Genomic DNA, 21,710 nt, shown 5'->3' with positions numbered 1-21,710 from the left:
TGTGCTATAATTTGCGTCTTAAATAGGTTGCGTCTTAAATAGAGCAGAACTCTAAGGTTCTGCTCTAAGACCTCTCTCTCTTTTTTTTTTTCTTCCCCTCACTCCACAAGGAGGGGTTTGTTCTTTTTGGGATGTAAACACCCTTTTAAGATTCTGATGAAAGCTACAGACCCTTTCACCAGAGTGGGAAGAAAGTACATATATACAAATCTGGCACATAATTTCAGGGAGGTCCGGGGAACCAGCAAAGCTGTTCATGGATATCCAGTTAGGAACTCTGTTTGATACAAGGGGATGCCTGGCTTGCTGGTAATGTTCTTTTTTGATCAGGGTGCTAGTTACAGGGATATATTCAGTTTGTGAAAACTCACTCCCCTTTATTCTATATTCTTACAAAATATGGACTTCTGTATATATATTATACTTGCATATATATTTAAACAAATAAACAAGCCTGCTCTGTATGCTCTTCCCGGGTGTTCTTTCACTGACATCACTCCAGCAATGCCCTCCTTTGATGAGACTCCCGGCTATTGTGTGTCTTTCCTTTCTCCTGAGATCCAGTTTATTACATTTAATACCTCACTGGACATTTCCTCTTAGTTGTCCAGAAAGTACCGCAAGATACAACATATTCAAAACTAAATTTAGGGGCACCTGGGTGGTTCAATCAAGTAAGCATCTGACTTCGGCTCAGGTCATGACCTCACAGTTCGTGAGTTCAAGCCTTGCGTCGGGCTCTGTGCTGACAGCTCGGAGCCTGGAGCCTGCTTCGGATTCTATGTCTCCCTCTCTCTCTGCCCTCCCCTACTTGCACTCTCTTTCTCAAAAATAAACATTAAAAAAAACTTAAAAGAAAACCTAAATTCATCTTCTTTCCCTCCATCTGCATTCTTTTAGTGAAAAGCATCACCACCAACCACTTAGTCATACAAGCTGGAAATCTGGATAATTTTTTACTACTCTCTCTCCCTTACCTGTTTTTTTTCCTCTTATTATCTCTGACAATCCTTTCTTCTTCTTCATCCCCATCATTACTGCTGTAGCTCATATTCTCATCATCTCCCAGTGAAGATGAAGATGAAGATGAAGATGACTGTATTGTTATTACAAATAGTAACATGACTACGCTGGGAGCCATCCCATACCAGGCACTGATGCCTACCAGGCTTTTCACACACGGTAACACAGGTATAAATACAACCTTAACACACTTTACTATTGCCAGAGTACTAGAAATCTACCATCAGATTTGCTTAACACTTTTTGATGGCGTCCATGTTCATTAGCAGTGGTTTCCAAATTGTTTTGATCATGGATCCCTATCAGAATGAAGTGTTAAGCATGCATTCCACAATAGGTATATTTCATTAAATACTACTATATATGATAAATTCTTTAAAATACAAATTAAAAATGACCGAATTGCAAACATACAAATAGACATTTTAATGTTTTTTCCTCATACCTCCACGGATCAACCACATCTCTTGTGAGGCAAAAATTGAAAAGATGTATATACATATTTTGGAAACAACTGCTCTATAGGATAAAGCAAAACTCCTCAGGATGTCAGACAAGGATTTTGGGATTTGATCATCACCCTCTTTATCTTTCATGCACTCCTATTATGTCCCACTTCATACCAGGCTTCAACAATAAAATTCAATAAAATTCATAAGTACTGAATGCCCTTTGCCCCTTCTGTACAAATGTCTTTGCCTCTCTTCCCCTGACATTCCTGCTTGACAATAGTAACTTTTTTTGTTTAAGATGCAATTCAAAGTTTTCCATGTTGCTTCTTCTGGCTCAACTCCATGCCTGGTTAGATATTCCACTATCCTTTCTGTACTTGGTATATCATGTGCCTGCAGAGCCTTCCATCCCAGCATCACCCCACTCATACATTTGAGATGCCCACTAGTCTGTGTATCTGTGTATCCTGGGACTGGCACAACACATAATGCCCAATACTGCCTGAATAAGTGACATCTAGGCCAGGACACAGGTTACATTATTTCCATTCTAATGAACCCATATAAGAGGTTATCAGCCATATTAAAAGTGACATATATACCACATTTTTAAGATAAGAAACCAGGTTTAGGCACCATTCCTGTCGCAGATAGCTGTGATTTTTAAGAATTTGGATAAAATAAAAAATTAAATGTTAAAACTAATCACGAATGTTATTCTTCTTTAAGTGTTTCATTAGTTTTCCACTAACTGCAGATTCTCATAAAATCTGAATTTTATGTTCACTCTTGCCACCTTTATTCAACATAGCACTGGAAGTGCTAGAGTAATCAGGCAAGAAAAAGAAATAAAGGGCATCTAAACTGGGTAAGGAAGAAATTAAATGGTCACTATTTGCAGATGACATGATACAACACCCTAAACACTCCAACCAAAAACTCTCATAAGTAATAAATGGATTCAGTAAAGTTGTAGGATACAAAATTAATACCTAGAAATCCTCTATACACTAATAATGAAGTAGCAGAAAGAGATATTAAGAAAACAATCCCATTTACAATTGCACCCAAAATAATAAAGTACCTAGGAATAAATAACCAAGGTTATCTGTACTCTGAAAACTATAAAACACTGATGAAAGAAATTAAAGACACCACACACAAATGGAAAGATATTTCATGTTCATGGGTTGGAAGAATTAATATGGTTAAAATGTTCATACTACCCAAAGCAACCTAAAGATTCAATGCAATTCCTAACAAATTACTAACAGCATTTTCACAGATCTGGAACAAATAATACTAAAATTTATATGGAAACACAAATAGCCAAAGCAATCCTGAGAAAGAAAAAAACAAAGCTGGAGGTAGCACAGTTCCAGATTTCAAGATATACTACAAAGCTGTTGTAACCAAAACAGTATGGTACTGGCACAAAAACAAGACACATAGATGAACATAACAGAATAGAGAGCCCAGAAATAAACCCATGCTTATATGGTCAATTGTTCTATGACAGAGAAGGCAAGAATATACAATGAGGAAAAGACAATCTCTCCAATAAATGGTGCTGGGAAAACTGGACAGCTACATGCAAAGAAAGAATGGAACTGGACCACTTTCTTACACCTTACACAAAAATAAAAACTCAAACGTATCAAAGACCTAAATGTGAGACATGAAACCACAGAACTCCTAGACATAGACAGTAATTTCTTTGACATTGACCATGGCAAATTAAAAAAAAATTTTTAATGTTTTATTTATTTTTGAGACAGAGAGAAACAGAGCATGAGCAAGGGAGGGGCAGAGAGAGAGGGAGACACAGAATCTGAAGCAGGCTCCAGGCTCTGAGCTGTCAGCACAGAGCCTGACGTGGGGCTCGAACTCACAAACCACAAGACCATGACCTGAGCCAAAGTTGGATGCTTAACCAACTGAGCCACCCAGGCACCCCTGACCATGGCAACATTTTTAAGGAGACATATATATGTCTCCTCAGGCAAGAGAAATAAAGGCAAACATAAACTATTGGGACTACATCAAAATAAAAAAGCTTTACATAGTGAAGGAAGCAATCAACAACATAAAAAAACAACGTACTGAATGGGAGAAGATATTTGTAAATGACATACCTGAAAAGAGGTTAATACCCAAAATACATAAAAACTTAACTCAATACTTAAAAAAAAAAATCCCATTTAAAAATGGGAAGAGGACCTGAAAGACATTTTGCCAAAAAAGACATACAGATGGCCAACAGACACATGAAATGAAGTCCAATGTCACTAATCATCAGGAAAATGCAAACCAAAACCACAATGAAAACCTTACACCTGTCTGAATGGCTAAAATTAAAAACACAAGAAATAAGAAGTGTTGATGAGGATGTGGAGAAAAGGGAACTCTTGTGCATTGTTGGTGGGAATGTAAATTGGTACAGCTACTGTGGAAAACAGTATGGAGGTTCCTCAAAATATTAAAAATAGAAATGCCATATGATGCAATAATTCCACTACTGGTCATTTACCCAAAGAAAATAGAAACACTAATTTGGAAATACAGATGTACCCCTATGTTTATTGCAGCATTATTTACGATGACCAAGATATCAAAGCAGCCCAAGCATCCATTCACAGATGAATGGATAAAGAATACACAAATAAATATATATATTCACACACACAGTGGAATATTAGCCATAAAAAATGGAATGAGATCTTGCCATATGCAACATGGATGGATGTAGAGGGTGTTATGCTAAGTGAAGTAAGTCAGACAGAAAAAGATAAATACCACATGATTTCATTTATATGTGTAATCTAAAAAACAAAACAAATGAACAAAAAGCAGAATCTGATGGTCGGCAGGGGTAAGGTGGAGGGGAGGACATATGGGTGGAGGAGGTGGGAGACACAGGCTTCTAGTTATAGAATGAATAAGTCACAGGAATAAAAGACACAGCATAAGGAATGTAGTCAATGGTACTATAACAGCATTGCATAGTGACAGATGGTAGCTACACTTGTGGTGAGCATAACACAACATACAGATTTGTTGAATCACTATGTTGTATACCTGAAACTAATGTAACATCATGTCAGTTATACTCAAATTTTAAAAACCTGAATTTTATGTGTTTTACTATCTCTTTCATGTCTACCACTGATTTTGAAATTGTTTTTTTACTTTCTTACAGAATAATGATCTTTTTTTGTATCACACACACGCACACGTGTGTGTGTGTGTGTGTGTGTGTGTGTGTGTGTGTGTGTGTGTATTTAAGTAGGCCTCACATCCAGCACAGAGCCCAGTGCAGGGCTTGAACTCACGACCCTGAGATCAAGACCTGAGCTGAGATGAAGAGTTGGACACTTAACTGACTGAGCCACACAGGCGCCCCTTTTATACTTTTGTTTCCTGCTATATGACATAATAAAATGGAACCTAGCAAACTACTATAATACTGTGAAGTTAATTAAGTTCATTACATTTCCTTTGTTTTTATATAAAATTATAAAAGCAAAACAAATAACCACAAGTACTTTTTTTTCAAACTTTGAAAATAGTAATCAAGTTTAGCAAAGGCCATTTGAAGGGTACCATTGTAAAAGATGCTTTTTTCCATTGGTTCCATGAATTCCATTCCAAGAATTCTTTCAAGAAGCAATTTGTCTTTTATAAAGTAGTCCATTTCCTTATGAACCTAATATAAAAAGACAAAGTTATTTCAAAAACAGCAGTGAAATGTTTCCAAATTAATGTAAAATCAGGAAGAGAGAAAATGAAAAATGAATAGTAAGGAAAATAATGTTCTTTAAAAAGATGGATTTTACTACACTGGGCTTTGTAACAAAGTTTTTCTTTAGAAATGTTTAAAATTTTAAATGTCTGTAGTAGTATTTAGGGCTAGATATACTTAAAATCAACTTATAACAAGCTTTTCAGGAATACAACCACAGCATATCTCTGTAATAAATAATATAGTAATACTTCAGTAACTAGCTGACACAATTGCAGTATAGACATACTTCAAGGGAATTATCATTATGCTAGTAGCGATATAAAATGTCATTTTATTTTAATATAACCTAACTCTGTCTTTAAGCCACAGTATTAATTTTGACAGGCAAAAAAAGAAGGGTTCTAAGTCCACTGACTTAGTTAACTAAAGAAATCACTGACATTCCTGGTTAACTTTTTAAGAATTATATTTTGCTTCTAGTTTAAATATAAATGCTGACATACATACATGATCGATGAAAGAGCCAAGAAATTTATTCATAGTATGATATGCTTTTATACTCTGCTCAAATGTACTTGCCGATGAACTCAATAGTCTGGCAGGGCCATTTTTCTAATGTGAAAGAGACAAAAATAAATGCAACACGTCTTACGTTCTTGGTTTTTAAGTAACATGAAATATTGACAAAATATACCTGAATTGTAATTTATACAAACCCTTGTTAGTGTCTCATGAATTCTGTCATAGTGTTGTCTCATCTGGCTGGAAATTGCAATCTGAAAAGTCTGACCGTCTGTGTTTGGTACCAAACCTCTCTGGCTACACAAGTTTTCCTGAAAAGTTAAAGGATTTAAATAAAGATCATAAAAATTTTGCCTTATCTCAAAAAGAAAATATAAAAATTTTTTTTAAAAAAAAGTTTATTTATTTTTGAGAGACAGAGTGTGAGCGGGGGGAGGAGCAGAGAGAGAGGGAGACAGAATCTGAAGCAGGCTCCAGGCTTTAGGCTCCGAGCTGCCAGCACAGAGCCTGACACAGAGCTCAAACTCACGAACCGCAAGATCATGACCTGAGCCAAAGTTGGACACTTAACTGACTGAGGCACCCCTAAAATTTTTCTTTTTGTTGGTATCACACATTACAAGATTTGGAAGCCAACTGAAATTTTACTGAAACTATATTTGAGACAAAAGAGATTCTGACATTATCCGAGGTTCCCACTCCCCTCTGGGTTTTACTAATTTCTTTGTTGTCATGCCTTTCAGCTCTCTGTATCATCTCCTTTACACTACTTTAAAAAAAAATCCATACTAAATTCATTATATATTGATATTTGCTTTATGATTAATTTTATTGCTCTTTAATGCATGCCAAAATGTCTAGTCTTAGATTAACTACTTTCATAATTATAATCTTTTTTGTTTTCTAAAAACTTTTAAAACACTTCCTTAATTAAATGCAATAAAAAGGTAGTGATACATGATTGAACGGTTAATGCCATGGACCAGATATCCATTTCAGGTCTCCTTGACACAGCCTGAATCCTGACAACCATAAACATGTGAAATTTTGCCCTACCCCACCCCTAGCTACTTCCCATCGATGCTTCAAGGTCACCTCAAGTCCTTCTGCTTCCCTTCTCTTGCTTTATTTGCCTATTCCAGAGTTTAATAACCTTCTTCTTTGTCTAAACTTAATCTTCAAACATAACACTTGTTTTTCACAAACTGAAAGGAAGTCTACATGTAGTAAATTTCTCTATTAAAAAACATTTCTTTTTTCCTGATTAAAAAAGCACATGCTATTGCAGACAATTTATAAAATATGGAGTAGTATAAAAAAGAAAGAAAAGAGGGGCGCCTGGGTGGCGCAGTCGGTTGAGCGTCCGACTTCAGCCAGGTCACGATCTCACGGTCCGTGAGTTCGAGCCCCGCGTCAGGCTCTGGGCTGATGGCTCGGAGCCTGGAGCCTGTTTCCGATTCTGTGTCTCCCTCTCTCTCTGCCCCTCCCCCATTCATGCTCTGTCTCTCTCTGTCCCAAAAAAAATAAATAAAAAACGTTGGAAAAAAAAAAAAAAAAAAAAAAAAAAAGAAAGAAAAGAAAAAAATGACCTATGATTTCAACATTCAGAGATAGAAGTTTTGAAGGTATTTTATTTCCAGTCCTTTGTCCAGGGATATACATATAGATGGCATAAAATTGGGATCACACTGATTTCTTTTTCTCTATGTCATTAAATATTCTATAAAACAAGATATTTAATGTCTACCTAAGATTTCACTGTGTAGGAAAACCAATTGATTTAATATATTCTTATTTTTATGTATGTTTTTGGCCTTATAAATAGTCCCTGTGATAAAGACCCTCAACCTAATTAGCTATTCACATTGCTAATTATTTCCTTGAATTAGATTTACAGAATCAGTGAGTAAAAGATAATCAACTCTTTTTTTTTTTTTTTTTTTTTTAAATTTTTTTTTTAACGTTTTTTATTTTTATTTTTTTGGGACAGAGAGAGACAGAGCATGAACGGGGGAGGGGCAGAGAGAGAGGGAGACAGAATCGGAAACAGGCTCCAGGCTCCGAGCCATCAGCCCAGAGCCTGACGCGGGGCTCGAACTCACGGACTGCGAGATCGTGACCTGGCTGAAGTCGGACGCTTAACCGACTGCGCCACCCAGGCGCCCCGATAATCAACTCTTAAAAAAACTCTTGGTATATTTATTTCCAAATGCTTTCCAGAAGATTTGTAAAAATTTATTCTTAGACCAGTAGTTTTACGGGTGCCCATTTCACCATGTCCTTGGTACTATTAAGTAGTAGCTTTTTTAAAAAAGTTTGCTAATTTGAAGAGGGCAAAAATATTAGTTTTTTACATTTATTTATGAGCTATAGATTTTTAAGAGGTTTATTAGTCTCCTGTTCATTTATGTATTTAAAAATTGTCATTTTTCCATTGAGGTTTTAACTGTTTGCTTATTGATCTTTATGACTTTCAATATTGCTATCAATATCTTTGTAATATTTGCTATGAGAATTTTATCCTTATTTGCTATGTCTTTTATTTATATGATTGTTGGCTAGGTAAATATTCTCCATTAATTAATAAAGTAAAATCAATGAATATTCCGTTTATGATGCTTTCTAATTTTTTTTTTTTTAATGTTTACTTTTTTGTGTAAACAGGGGAGGGGCAGAGAGAGAGAGGGCACAGAGGATCTCAAGCAGGCTCTGTGCTGACAGCAGAGAGCCTGACGTAGGGCTGGAGACCAGGGGCTGTGAGATGATGACCTGAGCTGAAGTCCGACACTCAACGGACTAAGCCACCCAGGTGCCCCTGATGTTTTCTATTCTTTTTGCTTTGAATGTCATCTCCCAATCTCAGATATTCTTTTTTTTTTTTTACATTTAACTTTTCAATCAGGTGTTAATTTCTAATAGTTAACCAACCAGTTCATTTACTAAATAAATTGTTCTCTGAGACGTGCTATAATCATGAACTAAATTCGTACAAGTCACAGGTCCTTTGGTCAAAAAATCCTTTTAATTTTTCTTCTTAAGTATTTATTTTTCTTTTTAATTTTATTAAGGAAGTGGTCTAATGTACACAGTAAAGAGAACAAACAGTAAACCATCCATCACCCAACCCCAAATCTGTAAACAATTCTGTATGTATCTATAATTAATAAGGTCTTAAAAAAACAAACCACCATGCCATTTTCACATGTAATAAAATGAATCATTCCTTAATATAATTTAATATTTAGTCCTTAAATCTCCTAATTTTTCCCAAGGACTTTTTTTTTTATAGTTGGTTTGTTTGGATCAGGATCCAAAGTCTACACACTGTACTTGATTATTTTGTTTCTAAATCTCTTCCTATGTAACAGTTCTCACACCACCCACCCCTCTTCTTTACATGCTCTTGATTTGCTGGAGACACTGGGTCATCTACCTTGTGAGCCATCCTGAATTCTACATATGGCTAATTTCTTCCTATGATATTATTGAATTTATCCCTCTAGCTCCTCTAATTCCTGTAAACTGGCAGTTAGATCTAGAGGCTTGATTGTATTTAGACTTGATTTTCTTTTTTTTTTTCAACGTTTTTTATTTATTTTTGGGACAGAGAGAGACAGAGCATGAACGGGGGAGGGGCAGAGAGAGAGGGAGACACAGAATCGGAAACAGGCTCCAGGCTCCGAGCCATCAGCCCAGAGCCTGACGCGGGGCTCGAACTCACGGACCGCGAGATCGTGACCTGGCTGAAGTCGGACGCTTAACCGACTGCACCACCCAGGCGCCCCTAGACTTGATTTTCTTAAGCAAGGATATTTTATGAGTGATACTATGTACTTCCTACTGCATCATAACAGGAAGTGCATAATGTTCGTTTTCCTAATTTTTACTTGTAGGAAGATTGAGCCAGTGTGCTCAGATTGTGTCGACCTGATTCCTTGTTATAAAGCTCGCTGTCAACTTACCCTTAACTGTTTTAGCATCCACTGATGATTGTAACCTATATGCATTAATCCATCAGTCATTACAACATGGTGATTTTCTAAGGTAGAATTTCTTTTAGTTTCTTTTTATAAGGAAGAACTTTCCCTCATGAATTCTTCGGTTACTCTGAAATACAGTTCATATAAGGAACTGTAAGATGAAATTTGATTCTTTCCCTTTATTAATGTTCAGGGTAATGAATCAGTGCCCCAGCAACTTTCAAAAGTAATCAATGAGGAATTTTTAAAAATATTATTACAAATCCTAGATTAAGAAAAGAGAACCCATGTCTCAAATTAAAAAGGAAGATGTTAAATACTTTCATACCGCTTCTCTTTTAAGATTCATATTCATTTCTTCCATATTAGTATCTGCATGCCCATGTACTGATCTACCATGAATGTAATATCCAAAACATTTGTGGGATAACAGAAACACTGATATCTATATAAAGAGAAGAGAGGAACTATTAGCAGCTCATTGAGAAAACAATGAAAAGTAAGTTTTTCTTAAAATTGCTTTCTTTCTCTCAAAATAAAGAGGGTTGAATTCTCGGAAAATATATAAACAGGACAATAAAGTAATAAAGGATAATTAAGTAATTTTTTTTAAAGTACACAGAAATGAGATTGAAGATATTTTCCAAGAAAGGAAGAAATAGGATTGATATATGAAAACTTTTCAGGGACTCTGCTGAATGAATTATTTGGTAGCATAAGGAATTCATAATTAAGAAACTGCACATGAAGAAGAAGAAACTAAGGCAGTAAACATTAGCTTGTAGCTCATTATAACTATCTCCGGAATTAACAATCAGTGGGAAATTGGACTAAAAAATCCAATCATACCAAATCACTTTTAAAGCCTCTCTTAATGTACTCATGACCTTTAAAAAGGGAAAAATAACAGTTGCAAGATAAAGTTAGAAAGTACTTACATTGCTCATACAGCATAAATCCACAAACTGTCGAATTTTATCTTCTATAAATCTCTCATAAAAGACAGCAAAGAACATGATCTAAAACATTAAGCCAAGTTCATACTTATTAGGTTTTAAAATTTAATTTTCTTTTATAGCCACAGTATAGTATCTTAAGAAAAAAGAAGGTCCACCCAAGAACACACTGGCCTCTGAATGGTTCCTGTGGGATAAAATCCTACTTATCATTTCTGATTCTTCTGTCAAAGAAAGTAGGTTTTGGAATTGTATTAAGATTCATTGAGGGAGCCTATTTTGCATTTTAAAACCTTTTCTGTATCATTAAAACAAGACAGGACAAACGTGGGGGAAGAAAAAGAAGGGCTTTAAAAAATTTAGCATAAACCAACGTATTAGTGGCCAGATTTATGTTTGGTTCTGCAATCCTGCTCATCTCCTAAGTTCCAAAGCCATTAGAAAACATGCTGCTTTTCAAATTAATCTTCCCTGACAGAGTAGCACATAAAAAAATATATCAAGTATTCTATTTCAACTGCGGATACTGCATTAAATATTCAAATGGAATGGTTTCAACTGTTTTCTTAGCTTTAATAACAATACTGGAAAAGGAAATTATTTTATAAATCAAAAGAGAAAAGTTTATGTCATAGACCTACTTAGATGTATGTCAGAGAAAGAGAACATTTCCTAACCACCCAGGTTGAAAGTTGGCCCCTGTTCCTAACTTCCACCCACCTCTCCTCCACTTACTCCCTATCTCATCTCCCAATGCCCTTCACAGCATTTGCCACAATCTGTAGCTTGTTCTTGTTAAGCATATCCTTGAGCCCAGCACAGAGCCTAGTACAGAAATGTACTCAGATATTGAATGAATAAATAAATGAATCTACAGCAACTGATTACTGAACACACTTCCCTAACATTCTATATATGTCTTGTTTTAAATCCCTTTAAAGGACTTGAAAAACAGCAACTTTCAAAGTTTAAAAACTAAAGGATACCACTTAAAAGTTGAAGAAGCTGGGTTTAGGGAAATAAAAGGAGTAAACAATAAGCTTAACATTATGAGAATCAAAAACACTTTTTATGAACAAATTTGTGGAACGGTAACAGGTTTTTAAAGGGACTCTTAACAATACTTGAGGAATAAACACTGATAACCCACGGAGAGTAATACTCCTACAAGAATGAAAGCAGAGTGAGAAACAAAGAATGAGGTGAGATGGTGGTGCCTGAGATGACTAGTTTCTGCCCCACCAATCCTTCCCGCTTTCTCCTTAGTGACAGAACCCTCTTTGGAGCGGGCACACTGCTGCCCAGCTGAAAGACACCAGTGCAGGAAGGTGTGGCCATCTGTCTAAGTTCTGGCCAAGGAAATGCTGAACAGCACTTCTGGAAAGGCTCTTAGAGAAGAGAGGGTGAGCTGTTCCCCCTGACTCCTTCCACAAGGTGACCTTAGGGAAGTTCTGAGTGGCAGAGCTTCTGGGTCCTGGCGGCAGCATGGAGCCGCCCTGCGTTGCACATCTCCATTCTTCTTTCTCATGATACAGGTCATTTTTACTTCAGCCATTGCTATTTTGGTTTTTTGTTGTTGTTGTACTTAACCAAATATGAAAAGGTTCAGATGGTATTCCTTTAAATTCTCTACATCCAGATGAATCCAATCTACTCAGAGAAATGTATACTTATATATCTTTAAAATGACTTTTCTTCCTATTTATATTGATGATAAATATCAAACCCCATTCTCTTTTGATCCTATCTCATTTCAAATTCTAATGTGTTTGGCTTTCTTAATTGTTTTTAGTGTTTATTAATATTTTGAGAGAGAGGGAACAGAGCATGAGTTGGGGAGGGGCAGAGAGAGAGGGAAACAGAATTGGAAGCAGGCTTCAGGCTTTGAGCTGTCAGCACAGAGCCTGATGTGGGGCTCGAACCCACAAACTATGAGGTCAGGACCTGAGCCAAAATTGGATGTCCAACCGACTGAGCCACCCAGGCGCCCCTGACTTTCTTTTCTGATTATTAAGCCATCTCTCACTGGATCTATCCCTGTAGCTTCTAGTTTAAATAAGTCTCACCAATTTAAAATAAATGTAAATTTTCAGAGTCTATTCTCAGGTTACAGAATGCCACCTGGATCCAATTCTATAGGAATTTTTGGATTTTAATCCCAAACCATGATTTAAAAATAGCCTGTTTTGCCAGGCTGGAGAAAGTTTAACGCGGTGTGTCTAAAGGTCCCGTGTTCATTTGCTGACTTAAAGAAATTTTTAATCAAACAGAAAGGTTCTTTCCATTCATGGGAGTGTCTAGAAGCAAGAGAAAGAAGTGCAGATATTGGAGTCAGGTGCTTTAGTTCATGCTGCTTTCTCTTCTTCATCTTTTTTTTTTTTTTTTAAGGTCTAAGAAGATAAGGGAAGTGAGCATAGAAAAGATCCTCTGCTAGAGCCACAGGACCTGAGGCCAAGAAGATTTATTTTTAGTTTCAGTTTTCTCAATAAATATTTCAACAAAAATTTCACAAGGGGTACTGGCAATCTGAATGAGATTTAATGATATATAAATAAATGTAAACACTCAGTTGTATTTAAAAAAAAAAAAACAAAAGGAAACATTAAAAGCAGCTTAGCAGGGCCCCTGGGTGGCTCAGTTGGTTGAGCGTCTGACTTCGGCTCAGGTCATGATCTCGTGGTCTGTGAGTCCGAGCCCTGTGTCGGGCTCTGTGCTGACAGCTCAGAGCCTGGAGCCTGTTTCGGATTCTGTGTCTCCCTCTCTCTGCCCCTCCCCCACTCGTGCTCTGTCTCTCTTTCTCTGTCAAAAATAAGTAAACTTTAAAAAAAATAATAAATAAAAGTAGCTTAGCTATCCCTATAGTTTATATAAACTAAACACAAAGTCCATCCTCTGACTAGAAAGCTGCAGGTCTGAAAGACCCTTTGGAGCCCACTGGGTTGGCTCTGACATCAGAGGTTCAAATTCCAGTTCTGTCGATCTCTAACTGCATGACTTTAGCAAACTATTTAGCCTTTCTGCGCCCCAGTGTCCTCATCTATAAAATGAGGATACTAATAAAAACTATCTCTGAGGGCTACTATAAAGATTAAGTTAATATTTACAATGCAATTAATTACCACAGGGCCTGGATCATAACACAATGTGAGCTATTAGCTATTGTTGTTTCCACTGTTACCTTATTTCTGCTGTAGAAACCAAGACTGTGGTCAATATTTGAAGATAATTAGTATGTAAACAGAGTTATAAATATGGAAAGGCAATGTTGCTAAAAAGTATGATCTGTTGTTACCTGTAAACTTCCAATGACTAGCCAAAGAGCAGTAGACACTGCGTATCTTAAAATGCGGCTATAGGGAGCTATATAGCTAGCTGGGCTTCTGGAAAGACTAGAGGATGAGTCCATTAATGCTAAGTTCTTGAATCCTACAACCTGAAGTAAAAAAAAAAAGAAAAATTTAAACAGACATGGATAAAGAAAACGGCTCTACTATGAAAATGAGACACTCTTCCCTACCTTTTAAAAAACTAAAATATTTATAAAAGTTTGTACAAACATTAGAAAATCTAGGTTAAAAATAATTATCCAGGAGTTTTCATTATAAAACAAAATATTTAGTTAGTTCATTTGGAAATCTCTTCAATATGACTAAGGGCCAGATATAACCTTATTATCACACACTGACAAAATTAAAAAATTTCTGTCAAGAAGAATGAAACTTTACTCAGTAAACAGCAATGAACAACTAGCATTTCACACATTTTTAACATATGCCAGGCACTATGCAAAATACTTCTTATACTTTTCAACAGTGGTTTTTACAAATTTTTTTTGCAAAATGTCTTTTGAAGGAGGTACCTTCTGTGATAAAAGGAAGCCATAGCTGAGTAAGTATAGTCTGTACATTATACTCCTGTCCATGCCTTCCACTCTCATTGAATAAAGGTTCTGGTAAGTTTTTTTTTTTTAAATTTTTTTTTAAACATTTATTTATTATCGAGACAGAGAGACACAGAGTGTGAGCAGAGGAGGGGTAGACACAGAGTCCGAAGCAGGCTCCAGGCTCCAAGTTGTCAGCACAGAGCCCGACGCGGGGCTTGAACTCACAAACTGTGAGATCATGACCTGAGCTGAAGTCAGTCGCCCAACCAACTGAGCCACCCAGGTGCCCCGGTTCGGTAAGTTTTACAGTAAAGAAATCTACATGACTTTACTGAATCCAATGCTTTCCAAATGTGCTCATCTAAAAAAATTCTTTTTCATATAACACCTTTTAAAGCTCTATAGAACACTCTTAACAAACAAAACTATAGATGAATTTTTGAAAAATCATTCATATGCCTTAGAAATACATATATTTTCCCAGCTTAAAAAAGGAAAGAAAGGGAAAGGAAGAAAAGAAGGCAGACAGACATGAGTTAGTAATTCATATCCAACTTTATTTAAGCAGCTAATTCCTGAGAAAATCTATTAGCCACATAAATGGTTTTCATAGTTCAGTCTCCTGTTCAGTACTGAATACTTCCTTTAATAATTCCAACCAGATCCATGAAATAACTGCAAAGGCATCATAAGCATCACCCATTCTCTGTGCATAGTGCAGCTCTCAGCACTGAACGTAGCCCACAGCAAGCATTCAATGATAATTGGTTGAAAAACTTCACCTATAATAGTGGTTCTGATGCAGAATTCTAATTCTAGTAAGAATGTGACTGAGAAAGAAAAGTTTTTTGTTTTTGTTTTTTTTTTTAAAACACAGATAACTAGACCTCAGAGCTACTGAATCAAACATAATCTCTAGGGGTGAGGCCAGGAACAGATATTTTGCAAAAGCTTCCCAGGGGATTTTGATACAAACCAGTAGTTTAAAAACGGCTCCTGGGGCACCTGGGTGGCTCAGTCGGTTAAGCGTCTGACTTCGGCTCAGGTCATGATCTCGCAGTTCGTGAGTTTGAGCCCCATGTCAGACTCTGTGCTGACAGTTCAGATTCTAGAGCTTGCTTCGAATTCTGTGTCTCTCTCCCTCTCTTTCTGCCCCTCCCCTGCTCATGCTCTTTCTCTCTCAAAAATAAACAAAACAAAACAAACTGCTCCTTACCTAGAGTAATCAAACTGAAAGAGACAGAGTAGAATGGCCATCGTCAGGGGCTGGGGAAGGGGTATAGGAAGTTGTTGTTTAATGAGTACAGAATTTCAGTTGTGCAAGATGAAAAGAGTCTTAGGGGCTGGTGACACAACAAGATGAATGTACCTAATGAGACTGAACTGCACACTGAAAAATGGTTAAGATGATAAATTTCATGTTATGTGTATTTTTTTTTTTTAATTTTTATTTTAGAGAGACAGAGAGATAGTGAGCAGAGGAGAGGGGCAGAGGGAGAAGGAATCTTAAGCAGGCTCCATGCACAGCACAGAACCCGAAGCAGGGCTCGATCCCACAACCCTGGGATCATGACCTGAGCTAAAATCAAGAGTCAGACACTCAACAGACTGAGCCACCCAGGCGATTTTTTGTTTTGTTTTACATGTTATGTGTACTTTAACAAAGTTTTTAAAAGCCACTCTTTGTAATGGCTTGATAACTTTAGAAAACTTTAGGAGACTTCCACTGACGTGAAAGTGTAGCTGGAAAAAAAATGTAGCTGGAATTACATGAAATTAATATATATGAGGCACACAGAAGTCACACACAATTACAAAAGTTCATACCTCCAAAAAAAAGAGGACAGTAAGTATTTGGAAGAGTGGATTAATTTTTCTCACAGTCTGAATTTCATTCCATTCATTTGCTACAAAATATGTTCTCCATATGCTCACAGGAACCATGGCACTGCGAACACCGCCCTCACCTGGTCAGAGAGAGAAAATAAGTAAGAGGGTTTCATCTTTGTTCTGAAAAAGCAGCAAAAGCATTTTGGTACAATGGTTATTTCAGTTACCTTCAACAGCTTTCAGAACCTTTCCTTTAGGTCGCTCCCAGTCAATAAAGAATATATCTATGGTAATCTGGGACATAAGCTTATGCAAAAATTGCAGAGCCTGAAAATGACAAACAAAACATTTGAAATGTATCCATGCTTATGGAGGGGCACATGGTGGCTCAGCTGGTTATGCGGCTGACTTCAGCTCAGATCACAATCTCATGGTTTGTGAGTTCGAGCCCCATGATGCAATCTATGGTAACAGCTCAGAGCCTGGAGACTGCTTCAGATTTTGTGTCTCCCTTTCTCTCTGCTCCCTGCCCCCCACACTGTCTCTCTTTTTCTCTCAAAAATAATATGTAACATTTAAAAAAACCTGCCTATGAAAATAATGATTTTTTTAAGAAACAAATATACTTAATCACAAGAATATACAATACACAATGACAAAGTTATAATCATTATGGGATCACTAGCTCATCAAGTAACATGGAATCAACAAATCCACAAAATTTTTATACATTTGCCCTCCTTTCTTCTTTCTTTAAAATAGGGATATGAAAAAAGTAGACATGCTACCTTCTCCTCATACAGAAGCCATGCATAATTGACTCTCTTTCCCTAGGTTTCCAAAAGCACACTATTTTCTAGATCATCTGATTTCTTTATGAGTAAAGGTATTTTTCAACTGTAATTTGCTGTCTTAAAGTTTTAAGATGCCTTTACTGTCTATTTCTGGTATTGAGATTGCTAATTTTTAAAAATGTGTTGTTGAAACACATCTTTTTCATTTTAACATAAGTAATATGTTTAATCTGGGGCGTTCTTCCTAGTAGAAGCATTATTTATCAAAGAATACAAGTGTTAAGTATGACATGATTCCTTTATTCAAGAAGCTCACAGATCAGTGGGAAAAGCAGACACTAATAATCATAGTACAATGGGATGAGATCTACCACAACCATGTTAGACAGTTTCCCGTACATTGATAGAACAATGAAATAGGGAAAGGAGACGCCATGAGAAGAGGAGGAAAGTAATATGGAGACAGAGAAAAGAAATTCTAGATTTCAGCACTTTATCCAAGGTGGTACCTTTTATTGTCCACTAAAGAGATAAAATTCATGCCTAAAGGTATTGTGAATGCACCATCAATCAGACTTCAAAAAGAAAAGTCATATAATTAAATATCACTTTATCAAATTAATATAATTTGCATTAATTCAAAAATACGTATGGCTTCTTAACAAAATTATTTAAGTCAGTTTTTCAGAATGAACTACCTATTATAAATAAAAGTAGACTTTCTTGGTAAAATAAAATAATTCGTGCTTTTTTTTCTTTTAATATTTATTTATCTTTAAGAGACAGAAAGAGAGAGCACACAATACACGAGGGAGAGACAGAGGGAGAGGAGAGAGAGAATCCCAAGCAGACTCCACACTGCCAGCTTGGAGCCTGACACAGGGCTTGATCCCACAAACCACGAGAGCTGAACTGAAGCTAAGAGTTGAACGTTTACCCAACTGAACCACCCAGGAGCCCCTTAAGTATTTTAAAAAAGACTGATTAGAGGGGCAGCTGGGTGGCTTAGTTAGTTAAATGTCTGACTCTTGGTTTCGCCTCAGGTCATGATCTCACAATTCATGGGATCAAGCCCTGCATCAGGCTCCAAGCACTGATGGAAAGAAGCATGCTTGGGATTCTCTCTCCCTCTCTCTCTTTGCCACTCCCTGACTCTTTCTCTCAAATTAAAAAAAAAAAAAAAAAAAAAAGAATAAATAATAAATTAAAAATAAAATCAAACTAAATTTGGAGCACCTGGCTGGCTCAGTGGGAAGAGCAGGCAACTCTTGATCTCAGGGTTGTGAGGTCGAGCTCCATGTTGGGTGTAGAGATTACTTAAATAAACAAAACTTTAAAAAATAAAAATAAACAAAAAAAGTAAAATCACACTAAATTTTACACCAAAGATTTTGAAAGCATTTTAAAGACTTTTGAGTTTATTAGCAGGTTTTTTAAATTCAGGAACCTGTCCTTTAAAACTTACCTTCAGAGCAAAAGCACATCCCACATAAGTAACAAGACGTTCTTCCTGAGCTGGCACTGGTAGCAAAACAGAGATAGATTTCTGTGCCTACGATATAAATTACACTGTTAAATATGACCATACAGGGTTTTTAAGAAGCACAAGTTATAAACCAAAGAAAGCATAAAAGAGGTAGGTGGTGATACTCAGTAAATACCATATTCAAGGAATCGGGAGTTCATCACTTGCCTCACTCAATTCTCTTGATCAGAAATATCCCTAAATAAAGATAGTTCCTCTATAAAGACAGCCTCAGTTATTCAGGTATGAACATTTAGGTTAAATTGAGAAACTCACGTACTTTGAAGAAAATAAGCCAATATAGACCTGTTCCCACAGTGATGATGAAGAAAACATTGGCCAGATCACCAGCATAGTACACCAAGAATTTCATAACTGTCTGCAATTTAAGAAGAGAATTATAGCGGTTATAGACCCAATCTATTTATACTATCACTTTTAGTAACCTATTTTCTACCCAGTTTCTCAAGTTTAAAGCCTGTTTCATGTGTCTATAGATTATTCAGTTATAAAGCCCAACTGGGGACACCTCCTGGGTTCCTTTGAATCTGTACCTTTCAGTCCATTACCAACATTGTCTTACTCAACCTGGCTTATCTTTTTACTATCTAAGAAAGTTACATTGCTTCCTAATTCTCTCCTAGTTTGGAGCCCTTTACCCCAATCAGTCCTTCATACTACCACCAGAGTTAGCTTTCTAAAATCTAAATTGGAAAAATAAAATGTAAATTGGATTGTGTCACTCCTTTTCCTAAAAATGTACAATGACTCTTCACTATGAATTCCAGACCCATAAGGTCCTTCACAACCTAGACCAAAATGGACTTTTTAAACTTCATATGCCAGTTCCAACCACTCCATGATTAACTTGCATTTGAATTATTTTGTGGAATGAAATGGGCATTGCTTATTGTTCCATCAAATATTCTTTCTTCTCTGTGGCAAACTCTCATGAGCTCTGAAAGTAGAGACCCAGTCTGTCTTTGCTCACTATCACATCCCAGCACCTGGTAGTGTTCTTGGCAATCAGAAAGTAGGTCCTCAGTGACTATCTGTGGAATGCTCAGATAACCCAACCCACCCTAAAGTTCACTTCTCTGGAAAGCCTTTCTTAACTATTCCAAACAGTAAACCAAGCGCCTCTCCTCTGATTCCTTGGCACACTGGCTTTGGTGTCGGGAAGATGTATCGGTACAAACAAGTTACTATGTTGCCTTTCTCAGGTAGCTCATCAGCAAAATGGAAATAAATACCACCTATTACTGAGTTGTAAAAAATTAAATGAGTAGAAAGTTTATTTCACTTCTCCCACAATTTCATTCTGTGTAAAATGGGAATGATAATAATAGCATCTAATCTCATAGAACTATTGTGAGGATTAAATAAATTATATAAATAAAGCTTTAAAAAAAGTGCCTAGCATACATTCAATAAATGTTAGATAAAAATAAAAACAAAGGTAAATTAAAAACGACTATATGAGATATGTAAAACTATAAAGTTAATAGAATAAAACCTGGGAGGATATCTTTGTGATCTTGAGATTGGGAAGGTTTTCCTAAAAAATATTCCAGAGGCACATGAAAAACGAATCAATGTGACAATATCAAAATTAAGAGTCTCTGTTAAACAAAGTAACACATAGATAAAGATAATAGATGGGTCATATTTGGAGGACATATTTCAACATCAAAAACCAAAAGGAGATTCATATTTAGAAAATACAAAGAACTACTTTAAATCAACGAGAAAAACTGGAAACCAAATAGAAAAATTGGCAAGGGATATAAACAGGCAGTTTACAAAAAGGGAAACCAAAATGATTAATAAAGTCTATGAAAAGCAGAGAAATGAAAATGAAATCAACAATGACGTACTACTTGCACTGCCAGATTGGCAATAAATGGAAACGCTGGAAAATACCAAGCGTTGGTGAGGATGTGTGGAAATAAGAACAGCACTGCGGGTGGGAGTGTGGACCGGCACACAGCAACGTGGGAGGAAAATGCGGTGTGCACACACCTCTTCTGGTTATATACCCCAGGGAAAGAAGGCAGTGTTTTACTCATTCTCCAGCTGTATCTTAAAAGAAAGACACAAAATAGTCAAAAGATGAAAATATACTTTAAAAACTCCTGAGATCATACCTGTAAATCAATCATGGGACTCCCAATGCGCCTCTTCCACCCTGCTGTCTTCAAAAGAGATGATAAAACAGCCAGCCCACCCAAAACGCCTAAAGCAATCTAAAAAAACACAACATTTTGGAATATATGTAATTTCCCTCATCAATGTTCAAATATGCAAATAGAGTAAAGAAATGCTAAAAAAAAATGGTGGATAGAGGCCAAGTTGAAGGAACTCTTAATGGCCAAATCTAGGACAATTTGACCAAGAAGATAGATAGTAATGAATTATAATCATTAGAATAAAATAAATATACAGGAATCTATACTGATTTAAAGAAATCACTGAATAGGGGCACCTGGGTGGCTCAGTCAGTTAAGCGTCCGACTTCGGCTCAGGTCACGATCTCATGGTTTGTGAGTTTGAGTCCCGCGTCAGGCTCTGCACTGACAGCTCAGAGCCTGGAGCCAGCTTCAGATTCTGTGTCTCCCTCTCTCTCTCTCTGCCCCTCCCCTGTTCATGCTCTATCTCTGTCTCCAAAATAAATAAAACATTAAAAAAAATTTTTTTTGGGGCGCCTGGGTGGCGCAGTCGGTTAAGCGTCCGACTTCAGCCAGGTCACGATCTCGCGGTCCGTGAGTTCGAGCCCCGCGTCGGGCTCTGGGCTGATGGCTCGGAGCCTGGAGCCTGTTTCCGATTCTGTGTCTCCCTCTCTCTCTGCCCCTCCCCCATTCATGCTCTGTCTCTCTCTGTCCCAAAAAATAAATAAAAAACGTTGAAAAAAAAAAATTAAAAAAAAATTTTTTTTTAAAGAAATCATTGAATAAATAAATCCATGTGGGCAAAGGGACAACTTCTTCTAGAATTCCATTT

The 21,710-nt window shown here is 36.6% G+C and overlaps 1 protein-coding gene across 4 annotated transcripts in view; it reads right to left on the bottom strand.

The window, feature by feature from the left end:
• The window catches only part of TMEM67 (transmembrane protein 67), a 71,675-nt gene that overhangs the window by 6,240 nt on the left and 43,725 nt on the right, over positions 1-21,710 (bottom strand). For all 4 annotated transcript variants that reach the window (XR_009253318.1, XM_058698563.1, XM_058698561.1 and 1 more), the window contains 11 exons: positions 20,858-20,956; positions 18,991-19,089; positions 18,651-18,737; positions 16,619-16,718; positions 16,389-16,528; positions 13,971-14,111; positions 10,661-10,741; positions 10,051-10,167; positions 5,937-6,053; positions 5,728-5,832; positions 5,079-5,181 (listed from right to left, as the gene is read on the bottom strand). Coding sequence is in view for 3 of the 4 variants with exons in the window: in XM_058698563.1 (XP_058554546.1) it covers positions 5,079-5,181; positions 5,728-5,832; positions 5,937-6,053; positions 10,051-10,167; positions 10,661-10,741; positions 13,971-14,111; positions 16,389-16,528; positions 16,619-16,718; positions 18,651-18,737; positions 18,991-19,089; positions 20,858-20,956 (1,189 nt within the window). In the remaining variant the exon portion in view is untranslated. The remainder of the gene's footprint in view (positions 1-5,078; positions 5,182-5,727; positions 5,833-5,936; positions 6,054-10,050; positions 10,168-10,660; positions 10,742-13,970; positions 14,112-16,388; positions 16,529-16,618; positions 16,719-18,650; positions 18,738-18,990; positions 19,090-20,857; positions 20,957-21,710) is intronic.

This window comes from Neofelis nebulosa, chromosome 14, assembly GCF_028018385.1.
Source record: "Neofelis nebulosa isolate mNeoNeb1 chromosome 14, mNeoNeb1.pri, whole genome shotgun sequence".
Taxonomy (NCBI): domain Eukaryota; kingdom Metazoa; phylum Chordata; class Mammalia; order Carnivora; family Felidae; genus Neofelis; species Neofelis nebulosa.
This window is presented reverse-complemented; position numbering and strand designations above follow the sequence as displayed.